Below are 13,122 nucleotides of genomic sequence, written 5' to 3'. Positions count from 1 at the left end.
CTAATAGAGCAAGTATCAGAGGGGTAGCCATGTTAGTCTGAATCTGCAAAAGCGGTGAGGAGTCCTGTGGCACCTTATAGACTAACTGAAGTGTAGGAGCATAAGCTTTCGTGGGCAAAGACCCACTTCATCAGATGCATGCCTAATAGAGCAGGTCTTCAAAGAATTAAAACTCATCACAAGATTGAGGCCAGTAAGCAACCACAAACTAATGGTGCTTATATCAGTATTATTCCTAAAACTGTTCAGTTTCTTTTCCATTGTAGAACTTCCACCTAGAATTTTCTTCAATCTCTTCTGACCTTCTCTACAGGCATAAAGACTCTGTACATAACAAAGGCTCATACTAATCAAAATTGTGAGCCAATAGGTTATTAAGGAAGGTTTATGGCTTATTGACTATTAGAAAGCCTTCTATAATGAGAGGCAGCCTGTGTCATTATAGTCTGATTTAAAAAGCAGGACAGAGCCCCAGAATTTTGCTTATGATGATGTAAGAACTAATTTTTTTTTCAATTTCAAACTTTTATAGCCTTTTCATATGGCTGGCTCTTTCTACAGGTCTTGAATAGTTATAATGACCAAATCCTCTACTCCCCCAACTCCAGATTATGTAAACTTTGTATACTGAGAAGTTGAGTTAATAGAAATCTGTTTTTTAAATAAGAGTGAGCAATTTATAACAATCATCAATAAAGGCTGAAACAATTTTATTTCTCCATATCTTATAAAAATCTTAGTGTAACATTGCTATTATGATACACAAGTATACTGCAGTGCCACCTACTGTCAAAATATGAAAAGAGTCATTTCAAATGCACAGCTCTAGGTCAATATTTAAAGGTGGGCAAGAGTACATAAACATATATGTCCACCATGGCAATGCATGCTGAAGTATCCATTTTCATACACAACTGTCACAACAGTGCAGAGTTTGTATTTGCCAGTTTGGAAACAAATGCACAGGCCTAAACAACAAATTAAGAGTAAGCAGTGATGAAAACTTCTGTGATATATGATACTCAAGAAAAAGAAAAATCAATCTATGTTCTGCCATGGTTATAACTCCCTAGAGAATATAGTATCCCAGACCAAATTTTTTGAAAAAGCAAACAAACAAAACGTAAATACCATTCAATGCCTAACCGAATACAAAATATTTAACGTGTTCTACTGGATGCTGAACAGTGATAGAGATGCAGCCGTGTTAGTCTGGTCTAGCTGAAACAAAAGACAGAAGTATGTAGCATACTTCTGTCTTTTGGATGGTGAACAAATTGTAAGCTACCAATTACTGGAGATGCAGCTATGATTTGTTGGCACATAAAGTTATTCTGGAATAGCTATTGTGGAATAACTATTGTAGAATAAGTGCATTTATTCTGGATTAATTATTCTGCTTTAAACTCACAAGCTTTCATGTGTAGAGACAAGCCTTTACTATCACAGCCTTTAGTCCATGCAAGTCAAACACCTAGATTTTTATCTGCACCTGTTCCTCAGAAGCACTAAATCATACACTATCCCTTCCATTAAACAAGCTGGTCTCCATATTGGAAGAGAAGATTAAAGGAGTAGGCCCAAGTACCTACTCTGTGTGGCATCAGAGAAAATGAAAGCTTTCTGGACAGAAGTCAGTGTAGGGCATTGCAGGCACAGCATGCTGAAGAATCAGAGAGGACAGCCATAGAGCAGGGAAGAAAACTGGAAGGATGAGACCTCCAGAAGAAAGAGGAGAACTCATGTACCCCCAATGCAATAGAGGTAAGACATTGTTTTCAGGTTCTTTGCATAGGTACTACAATGGACAATGATTTGGAATAGTTAACTAAGTGAAGGAATTAGAAGGAGATTCCATCAACTGGAAGGCATAGGATGCAATGCCCTAGGGATGGGGATTCCATGACCACCACTCTCACAAGGAGGAAACAGGGTGGTGGTGGTCAGGAACGACCTGTTAAGGGGAACAGAGTCATTCATCTGCCGTCCAGACTGGAAAACTCAAGAAGTGTGCTGTTTGCTTGGAGTTAGAATTCAGGATGTGATGGAGTGTCTACCAAAACAGATCAAGCCATTGGACCGCTATCTCTTCTTACTTCTCCAAGTGGGTACCAATGATACTGCCAAGAATGACCGTCAGCAGGTCACTGCAAGCTACATGGGTCTGGGAAGAACAATACAGGAATTTGAGGCACAAGTCATGTTCTTGTAAATCCTCCATGTTGAAGAAAAAGGCCCAGGGAGGGACCATGGAATTGTGGCGGTAAATGTGTGGTCACAGAGGTGGTGTTGGGCTTCGAATTCTTCAACCATGGGATGTTGTTCCAGGAAAAAGGATTGTTAGAAAGAGATGGAATCCACCTAACAAAGAGAGGGAAGAGCATCTTCTCAAGCAGTTGCTAACCTAGTGAGGAGGGCTTTAACTAGATTCACCAGGAGATGGTAACTTAAGCCCAGATTTAAGTGGGGAAGTGGAATACAGGGAGGAAATACAAGGAGGAGGATGCAACAGGTGAGACCTCCTGATTCATAATGAGAAAGTAGGGAATTGGCTAGTTATCTTAGGTGCCTGTACCTGAATGCAAGAAGCCTGGGAAACAAACAAGAAGAATTGGAAGCCCTGCCACAGTTGAGGAACTATGATGTGATTGGAATAACAGAGAATTGGTGGGGCAAGTCACATGACCGGATCACTGTCATGGATGGGTATAAATTGTTCAGAAAGGACAGGCAGAGGAGAAAAGGTAGAGGAGTTGTACTGTTTGTAAGAGAGCAGTATGACTGCTCAGAGCTCCAGTATGAAACTGGAGAAAATCCTGTTTGAGAGACTTTGGGAGTAAGGCTAGAGGTGAGACCAACAAGAATGATGTTGAAGTGGGCATCCACTATAGACCATTAGACCAGGAGGATGAGGTAGAGGAGGCTTTCTTCCGACAACAGGGCTACGTCTAGACTGGCCACAAATTCCGGAAAAGGGATGCAAATCAGGTAAGTCAGCATAGGGAAATCCGAGGGGAATTTAAATATCCCCCGCGGATTTAAATAAACGTGTCCGCCGCTTTTTTTCCGGCTTGGGGAAAAGCCGGAAAAAAAGCGTCTAGACTGGCGCGATCCTCCGGAATAAAGCCCTTTTCCGGAGGATCTCTTATTCCTACTTTAGGAATAAGTAGGAATAAGAGATCCTCCGGAAAAGGGCTTTATTCCGGAGGATCGCGCCAGTCTAGACGCTTTTTTTCTGGCTTTTCTCCAAGCTGGAAAAAAAGCGGCGGACACGTTTATTTAAATCCGCGGGGGATATTTAAATTCCCCTCGGATTTCCCTATGCTGACTTACCTGATTTGCATCCCTTTTCCGGAATTTGTGGCCAGTCTAGACGTAGCCCAGAAGTTTTGCGATCACAGGCCCTGGTTCTCACAAGAGACAGACATCTGCTGGTAGAGCAATACAGCAATGCACAGACAATCCAGGAAGTTTCTGGAGATTGTTGGGGACAGCTTTCTGGTACAAGTGCTGGAGGAACCAACTCGGGGTCATGTTTCTCTTGACCTGCTTCTCACAAATAGGGAAGAATTGGTAGGGGAAGTAGAAGTAGGTGACAACCTGGACAGCAGTGACCAGGAGATAGTTGAGTTCAGAATACTGACGAAAGGGGAGCTGCAGAATGCAGACCCTGGACTTCAGAAAAGTAAACTTTGACTCCCTCAGGGAACTGAGGGCTGTATCCCCATGGAGATTAATATGAGGGGGGAAAGGAGTCGAGGAGAGTTGGCTGTATTTTAAAGAAGCACTATTGAGGGCACAAGAATAAACGATGCCCATGTGAAGAAAAAATAGCATATATGGCAGATGCTCAGCTTAGCTTAAAGGAAATCTTTTGTGAGTTTTAACACAAAAAGGAAGCTTATAAGAAATAGAAACTTAGAAAAATGATTAGGGAGGAGCATGCAGGGGTGTAATCAGGAAGACAAAAGCACAACTGGAGTTGCAGGTAGCAACAGATGAGAAGGATAACAAGAAAGATTTCTACAGGTATATTAGCAACAAGAAGAAGATCTGGAAAAGTGTTGGACCCTTTCTTGAATGGGGCAGGCAATCTAGTCACAGATGATGTGGAAAAAGCTGAAATACCCAATGCTTGTTTTCACAGACTAGGTCATCTCCCAGACTGCTGCATTTAACAGCACAGTATGGGGAGGAAGAGAGTAGTGAAAGATCAGGTAAAGGACTAATCTAGAAAAACTGGACATGCACAAGTCCATGGGGCAACATCTAATGTATTCAAGGGTGCTAAGAGAATTGGCTAATATAACTGCAGAGCAATTGGCCATTATCTTTGAAAACTCATGACAAGTGGGGTAGGTCTTGTATGATTGGAAAAAGACCCATCTTTAAAAAAGAGAAGAAGGAGAATCCAGGGAGCCTCAAACCAGTCAGCCTCACCTCAGTTCCTGGAAACACATGGAGGTGAGGAAGGTGATCAAGAACAGTCAACAAGGAATCACCAACGCCAAGTCATGCCTGACCAACCTAATTGCCTTCTATGATTAAATAACTGGCTCTGTGGATATGGAAAATTGGTGGCCATGATATATCTTCATGTTAGCAAAGCTATTGTTATGGTCTCCTACAGTATCTTGCCAGCAACTTAAAGAAGTATGGGTTAATGGAATGAATTGACTATAAAGTGGACGAAAAGCTGGCTAAATTGTTGGGTAGCAATCAATGGCTCAATGTCTAGCCGGTATCAAGTGGTGCACTCCAGGGATTGGTGCTGGGACTGGTTTTGTTTAATATCTTCATTTAATTATGTGACTGTTAAGCTGGATTGCACCCTCAGCAAATTCAGAGATGACACTAAACTGAGAGAAAGGGCAGATAAGTGTGAGCAACCTAGACAAATTGGAGGCTTGGTTCAAAAGAAATATGATGAGGTTCAACAAGGACAAGTGCAGAGTCCTGCACTTAAGATAGAAGAATCCCATGCAGTACTACAGGCTGAGGACCAATTGGCTAAGCAGCAGCTCTGCAGAAAAGGACCTGGGGATTACAGTGGATGAGAAGCTGGGCATGAGTAAACAGTGTTCTTGTTGCCCAGAAGGCTAAAAGCATATTGGACTGCATTAGTAGGAGCACTGCCAGCAGATTGAGGGAAGTGATTATTCTCCTCTACTCGGCACTGATGAGGCCATATCTAGAGTACTGCATCCAGTTTTGCCTCCCTCCCCCGGCCACAGAAAGACTGTGGAAAAATAGGAGAGAGTCTAGCAGAGGGCCAGGGCAATAGGATGTGCCTGGAATAGGATTGTTTCTCATAAAATGGAAAGGGAGGAGACTGGTAGGAGGGAGAGTGATACTGCAGAATGACCCCAGGGGCCATAGATGGGGACCAGGTATAACTCAAATGAACCCCAAAGACATCTCCCTTTTCCTGGGCAGTGACTGCAGATCCCTTCCCCACAGCTGCTCTCAACTTTATATAGGCCCTTCCTGTTCCATAGAGCTGAGCTTCATTTAATCAATCCCTGATCCTTGGCTCCTCCTCCAGGTGCAGCATGGGGAATTAATTGGTACTTTAACACTTGCAGGGCTTGTGTGGTATGGATGGTCCATAATAATGCTTCAGCCCCAATAGAATCCAACTTCTTCAGGCAGCAGAAAGCTTCAGAAATTTTGGTCCAGCCTGACAGCCTCTAATTCTACTTTTCCTTCAAAGCAAGATAGCTTGGGACTACCTTCTCTTTAGTTCCTCTAGCCATAATGAGCATCATCCACAAGTGATTAGCAAAATACAGCATTTTCTGCTATGGACTCCTTTCCCCTCTTGTAGATTATAAACCTCTGCTTTATTTGCACTGGACTCAGCCACGTATAATTTATCAATGATAAGCAAATGTTATGCATTGCCTGCTTACAAGTTTACAGAATCTGGCAACAACAAATCTAATATTGCAAAAACACACATTTCTCAGAGCTAGGCACAGAGTACTTGTGTAAACAAATTCCAGAAGAGTGGTCCCAGAACATCCCAATATCAAGTATGGTCCAAAAGCATTCCATAGGGATTATAGAAACACAATGACCCCTCTTAAAAGATGTCAGGATAACACAGTAATGAATAAACATGTTTTAATATAACCAACAAGTACCAGGAGATGGACAATACCTGATCACGTTGGGAAGGGGGTGGCAATGGGTCAGACTTCTAACTATATTAGAGTGACAGTATGTAACGTGTATAAAGAGATCACTCAGAGTATGTCTTGGTCCAGCTGAGGGTAGAAAAATCACTAAGTTGTGTCCATTCTCACAGTATCTTTGTGAAATTTGTCAGATGCAATTCCTGTGCTTTGTCAACAAAAAACTTGACCCAGTGCCCTTATACCTTACTGGATCGTATAGTCATTGGCAGTGTTCCCTCTAAGATTTTCCATCCATGAGCAGAGTTAGTTAAGTCTTGTGTACCAATATTTAGGTCATGTGCACTTGTTCGGATGTATGCCATGGCGGCACCCAATTTATTTATATATATAAAGTGTTATGAAAGAAAGAATATTAAAACAAGGGATAATTAATAAGATCCATGACTTTAAATGTTTATTTAATATGAAGTGAAATATGTTAGATGGGGCGGCGGGGGGGGGGGGGGGGAGAATAGCTCAGTGGTTTGTGAGTTCAATCGTTGGGGGGCATTTAGGGATCTGGGGCAAATCTGTCAGGGATGATACTTGGTCCTGCCTGGAAGGCAGGGACTGGACTCAATGACCTTTCAAGGTCCCTTCCAGCTCTATGAGATAAGTAGCCTCAAGGCTGCTCTAAATCTGCACTGTCCACAATTCCATAGAAGTCACAGGAGGCCAAGACTAAGCACACTGTAGCACTGCTCATACTGTGGTAGCAGCAAGGCTCTTTTCACACATGCACAGCCTGCAGACAACTGCTCAAAAAGTTCTGCTCCATGACTCCAGGACATCACTACACTTTGGGTGGAGCACCCACAGGGACAGCACCCAAAAAAGAACAGAGTGATTCCATGTCTAATATATCCGAATTTAAATGTATAAACAGTAAAGTCCAAAATTAGAGCTGTAGTAAAACAGCTGTCAAAAAGTTATTTTGCATGCATCCGTTCTTTTTTTAAAAGACGTGTGAATATTTAGTCACATACCTGTTTTATCACTATTGCTGATTTACAGCTATGTGAGAGCAGAATCAGTCCCCCTCAAGACTGAAGAAATGCTGATTTTGCTTTCACTGTATCTGATTCTGTCTTTTCTAACCCCCATCCCCACCCCAGTGTTTGAGCATAGCCCTGCTCCGGAGCAGCCGCCTGTCTGCCATGTAGTCGCTGCCTCAAGCCTCAGGCAGCAACCTTCCTGCTGCCTCAACCCCCCAGTGGCAGCAACCCGCCCATCTGCCCGCAGCCCCAGACTCCAGCAGCAACCAGCCAGGCACTCACATCCCTAAACCTCGGAAGCGGCCATCCACCTGCAGCCCCAGACCCTCAGCAGCAGCCACCCGCCCGCAGCCCCAAACTCCAGCGGCAGCCACCTGCCCACCCACCCACAGCTCCAAACACTGGTGGCAGCCACTTTCCCACAGCCCCAAACCTGGTGGCGGCCACCCCGCCTGCCTGCAGCCACAAACCCGGTGGCGGCCACTCCGCCTGCCTGCAGCCCCAAACCCAGTGGCAGCCACCTGCCCGCCCACAGCCCCAAACCCCAGCAGCAGTCGGAAGAGCCGGCCCCCAACACAGCCACAGACGCCAGAGTAACGGCTCAATCCTCGACCGCCATGCGACCTCTCCCATGGGAACAGCTATGCCACTCACCTTCCAAATCCAGCAAGAAGGTGAGTGCACTGTGTGGCTGTGTGAAGGACATGGGCAGGCTTAGAATTTTTTGTGCGCAGCCACATAGGCACGCACCTAAGGGTACGTCTAGACTACATGCCTCTGGCGACAGAGGCATGTAGATTAGGCTACCCGACAGAGTAAAATGAAGCGGCGATTTAAATAATCGCCGCTTCATTTAAATTTACGTGGCTGCCGCGTTCAGCCGACAAACAGCTGATCAGCTGTTTGTCGGCTCAGCGCGATAGTCTGGACGCTCCCCTGCCGGCATCAAAGGGAGTTGTCGACAACCCAGGTATGCCTCCTGGGATGAGGCATACCTGGGTTGTCGACAACTCCCTTTGATGTCGGCAGGGGAGCGTCCAGAGTATCGCGCTGAGCCGACAAACAGCTGATCAGCTGTTTGTCGGCTGAACGCGGCAGCCACGTAAATTTAAATGAAGCGGCGATTATTTAAATCGCCGCTTCATTTTACTCTGTCGGGTAGCCTAATCTACATGCCTCTGTCGCCAGAGGCATGTAGTCTAGACGTACCCTTAGAGAGAACACTGGTCATGGGGCAGTTTGCTCAAGATCCGCTGTGCCAACTGTCTATAAAGAGCTGAAACAGCACAGGAACAGCACACTGGAAAAACACACACACACACACACACACACTCTCTCTCTCTCTCTCTCATCCTGACCAAGTGGCTCCCACCATATATCACAAACAATGCACTCTTCAATCACACTCTCACCCATAAATTCACTCTTCCCTTCATAGCTCCCCATCAATAACCTGGCCTCCATCTTCAGTAAAAACTCCCCCCATCACCCATTTATCTGGAGGCTCCTCATCCAGCAGGTTACGATAAGCTTTCAGTTGCCACTCAAATCCCTCCACAGATTTTTCTGTTGGCAGGATGTTCCATAACTTCTTTCCCACATCCCCTTTTACAGGAACAATAAATAGCATCGGAAGATTCCAAATGCCAGCCCTGTTCTTGCTCCTGCAATCGACTGATCTCTGAGAAAGTATCAGAGAGATTAGACAGACATTGGCAGAGAGGTAGAAGTGCGAGGTCCATTTGTAGCTTATCTACTAGTGTTGTGATATTTAGATTGATGAAGGAAATGCCATTGAGTTACAAGGCAATCATGTTCAATTGGGCAGCAGAATTCCACATAGTCCATGTATACTTGTGCATGTGTCAAACACTGTGTGAGAAGTGTGGTAATCCTTTAAAAACTGTTTAAATAGAGAAATAAAAAAGAATATGAACAGACTTTTTCCATTTGTGTTTTAATGTTAATGAAACAGTGGTTGTACATAACCTCTAAACTTACACAATGCAGTAGCATGCACTGATTCCTGTATGTATTAATGTTTGCTGGATTCCAGAAAAAATTCAGGCAATGGGTCAGACTTCTGAGTCTAGCCTGATTCAAAATAGTCCCAAATGGATTTTGCAAGAGGTCTTAATGAACTTTTTGTTGCATTCTCTGGCTCTTTTTGAGTTTCCAGTTGTTCCTCCATGGCTCTATCCTGTTCTTCTATGTCTTTCTCCTGATCTTGCTCCTGTTCTACACAGACCTTTTTATGAGCTGTCTCCCATTCCTGTAAGTCCTTTTTCTGAACTCTTTCCAGGTCTTCACAAAAATTTTTATGAACTCTTTCATGTTCTCCTGGGGCCTCTTTCTGAGTTTCCTCCTGTTCCTCTGGAACCTTTTTCTGAGTTCTCTCATGTTCCTCCAGGGTTGTCTTCTGAGCTTTTTCTTGCTCATCCAGGACTCCTTTCCGAACTCTCTCCAGCTCCTCTAGGGACTTTTTCTGAGCTTTCTCTAGTTTTTCCAGAGCTTTCTGAGCCATCTTCTGTTCCTCCAGGGCCTTCTTCTGAACTTTCTCTTGTTCCGCCAGGGCCTTCTTCTGAACTTTCTCTTGTTCCGCCAGGGCCTCTTTCTGAACTTTCTGCAGCTCCTCCAAGGCCTTTTTCTGAGCTTTCTCCAGTTCCTCCATAGACTTTTTAGCTCTATCCTGTTCCTGTATAGCCTGCTTCTGAACTCTCTCTTGTTCATCTAGAGCCTCTTTCTGAGTTCTCACCAGTTCTTGCATAGTTTTCTGAGCCTTCATCTGTTCCTCTAGGGCTTTTTTCTGAATTTTCTCTTGTTCCTCCAGAGCCTCTTTCTGAGCTCTCTCCAGTTCCTCCAAAGCCTTTTTCTGAGCTTTCTCCAATTCTTCCAGACCTTTTTTAGTCTTCTCCTGTTCCTCCAGAGATTTCTTCTGAGCTCTTTCTTGTTCCTCCAGGGCCTCTTTTTGAGCTCTCTCAAGTTCCTCCAGGGCCTCTTTTTGAGCTCCCTCAAGTTCCTCCAGGGCCTCTTTTTGAGCTCCCTCAAGTTCCTCCAGGGCCTCTTTTTGAGCTCTCTCAAGTTCCTCCAGGGCCTCTTTTTGAGCTCTCTCAAGTTCCTCCAGGGCCTCTTTTTGAGCTCTCTCCAATTCCTCCAGAGACCTTTTAGCCCTCTTCTGTTCCTCTACAGCTTTCTTCTGAGCACCCTCTTGTTCTTCTAGGGCCTCTTTCTGAACTCTTGCCAATTCTTTCAGGGCTTTCTGGACTTTTTCCTGTTCCTCTATGGCCTTCTTTTGAGCTCTCTCTTTTTCCTCTAGGGTCTGCTGCTGAACTCTTGCCAATTCTTCCAGGGCTTTCTGGGCCTTTTCCTGTTCCTCTATGGCTTTCTTTTGAGCTCTCTTCTGCTCCTCCATGGCTTTTCTCTGATCTCTTTCTAGTACCTCTAAGGTCTTCTGAGCTCTCCTCTGCTCCTCTAGGGCATCTTTTTGTGCTCTTTCTTGCTTCCTGTGAGCTTTCTCCAGTTCTTCCATAGCCATCTGAGCTTTCCTTTGTTCCACCAAAGCCTTTTGCTGTGCTCTTTCATGTTCTTCCAGGCCTTTTTTCTGAGCAATTGCCAGTTCCTCCAGGGCCATTTTCTGAGCTCTTGTCAGTTTCTCCAGGGCCTTCTCAGCCCTCTCCTTTTCCTCCTGGGATTGCTTCTGAGCTTTCTCCTGTTCTTCTAGAATTGCCTTCTGAGCTTTCTCCTGATCCTCTAAGATCTTCTTCTGAGCTTTTCCCAGTTCCTTCAAAGCCAGTTGTTGAGCTCTCTCCAGTTCCTCCAGAGCCTTCATCTGGGTTCTCACCTGTTCTTCCAGCACCTTCTTATGTGTCCTCTCCTGTTCCTTCAGCAACTTCTGCAGAGCTCTCTCCTCTTCCTCCAGCTGTATCTGCTGACTTTGCAACTGTTCTTCCAGCTCTAGCTGCAAAGCTATCAACTGTTTCTCCAGATCCATCTGCTGAATTGAGTCTTGTTCCTTCACTGGTTCCTGTTGAGTTTCCTCCTGTCCTAGCAATATCTGCTCAGCTGTCTCCGGTTCTTTCATTACCTTCTCCTGAACTTTCTCCTGTTTTTCCATGGCTGCTTTCTCATCTATCTCTAGTTCTTCCAGGTCTTTCTGAGCTCTTTCCTGCTCCTCCAAGACTTTCTTCCTCCTTTTTGCTAGCTCCTTAAGTTCATCTTCCTTGCACTTTTGCTCATACTTCCTCCAGTGTTGGATGATTTTCTGTGCTCTTGGTTGTACCTCTTTCAGAATGGCATTGGTCTCTTCATCATAATCCAGCTGACAGGCCAAGGAGAGGTCCTTGGCAGCCTCCTGCCAGTAACCCAGAAGTCGGAATGCTCTCCCTCGCCATTTGTAGGGCTGTGCGGAGTCAGGGTTGATTTTTATGGCTCTGTCACAGTCTCTAATGGCAGCATTTGGCTTCTGCAACTGCACATAGACACTAGCTCGATTAGCATATAAGATTGTATGGCGGGGGTTTAGTTTGATGGCATCTGTGAATAAATCAACAGCTCTATGAAGTTCTCCTTTACGCATTGCATCAAAGGCCTCCCTCTTCTTTTCTGTGGCCTGATTCGTCATTTCGCCTGTTACCTTTAGATTTTCATCTCCCATCTCCTGGGGCTCATCCCTGTCGGGTTCAATCACCCCTTCATTATCAATCTCCAGCTCACTTTCTTCACTGGACTCCTCCTTCTGAGCTTTTTCCTGATCCCTCAGGAATGTCTTATTAGTGCTTCCTTTTGCCAGAGCTTTTTTTACTCTCTCCAGTGTCATTCTGTACTTGTAATTTTTCTCATTTTTAGTTTTGTGTTCAGAGTTCTTTGGGTTTCTCACCTGAACTTCCTTTACTATATCCCTGGCATCTTCATTACAACTCAGTTTGCAAGCCAAGGCCAGGTCACAGGCTGCTTCTTCTAACAGCCCTAGAAGCTTGAGTGCTTTTCCTCGCAACTTGTAAGGCTGGGCTAAGTTAGGGTTGAGTTCTATGGCTCTGTTACAGTCACTAATGGCTGCATTTGGTTCCTGTAGTTGCACAAAGACATTGGCTCTATTAGTGTATGAGTGTGCAAGATATGGATTCAGTTTGATGGCATCTGAGAACAAGTTAACTGCTTTCTGAAATTCCCCTTTAGACAGGACATCAAAGGCCTCCCTATTCTTTTCAATAGCCTGCTTTGTCCTCTCAACTGTTACCTGTAAGTTTTGGTTTCCCATCTTTTGGTGATCATATTGGTCTGCTTCCTTCACCTCCTCTGCATCAATTTCCAAATCAGTCTCCTTGTTCCCAGTCTCTTTCAGGAGCTTATCTGCTGCAGTGACCATCTTCCCTGCAGTTGTATGGCTTGAAGTGGGAGACATGGAATTTTCTATGCTTTCCGCTGACTCCCAAAGGAAACGGCGCTCTTCAGAATGTATAAAGTCCTGATTCAGTTTTGGTAAGTACTGCATCTCACTATGAACTTTCCTAGGATCCATACTGCCCCTCCCAGGAGAATGCTGGAGTCTGAAGTATACAATTTGGCCTCAGTGGAGGGAAAAAAAAGGACAAGAAGGAAAATGACTCACTCTAGAAAAGGATTTGGTTAAGAAGTTAATGTGAAGCCTCATGGTAAACATCTTTGTTTCTTCTCCCATTGTTCTGAGTCCTCTTACAAAAGTAAGTCAGCCTCCCTTTGACTTCATAAACTATGATGATTTTTGTGATATCATAGATCGTGTCATCATCGGAACCCTGAGATGTGTTCTTAAAGTCATGTGCTGCCAATGTTTTTAGAAGAAATTCCCACAAAATCTTATCTCCTCAGACTATTACATATATCTTGTCTACTAGGAGTGTGTGCCCTACAGTCAGAAGTGGTCACAAGACTGGGGTATTTATTCATTTGTCTTCTCATTTGAACAAAAA

The 13,122-nt window shown here is 44.5% G+C and overlaps 2 protein-coding genes across 7 annotated transcripts in view; both read right to left on the bottom strand.

Moving 5' to 3' along the window:
- The window catches only part of TPK1 (thiamin pyrophosphokinase 1), a 506,485-nt gene that overhangs the window by 34,850 nt on the left and 458,513 nt on the right, over nucleotides 1-13,122 (bottom strand). The window lies entirely within an intron of this gene.
- On the bottom strand, nucleotides 9,117-12,892 carry LOC102449766 (uncharacterized). Its single transcript, XM_075921714.2, has one exon. It carries the CDS (start codon nucleotides 12,690-12,692, stop codon nucleotides 9,264-9,266), a length of 3,429 nt encoding a protein of 1,142 aa, XP_075777829.2. The 5' UTR covers nucleotides 12,693-12,892; the 3' UTR covers nucleotides 9,117-9,263.

This window comes from Pelodiscus sinensis, chromosome 2 (assembly GCF_052426305.1).
Source record: "Pelodiscus sinensis isolate ZL-2025 chromosome 2, ASM5242630v1, whole genome shotgun sequence".
Taxonomy (NCBI): domain Eukaryota; kingdom Metazoa; phylum Chordata; order Testudines; family Trionychidae; genus Pelodiscus; species Pelodiscus sinensis.
This window is presented reverse-complemented; position numbering and strand designations above follow the sequence as displayed.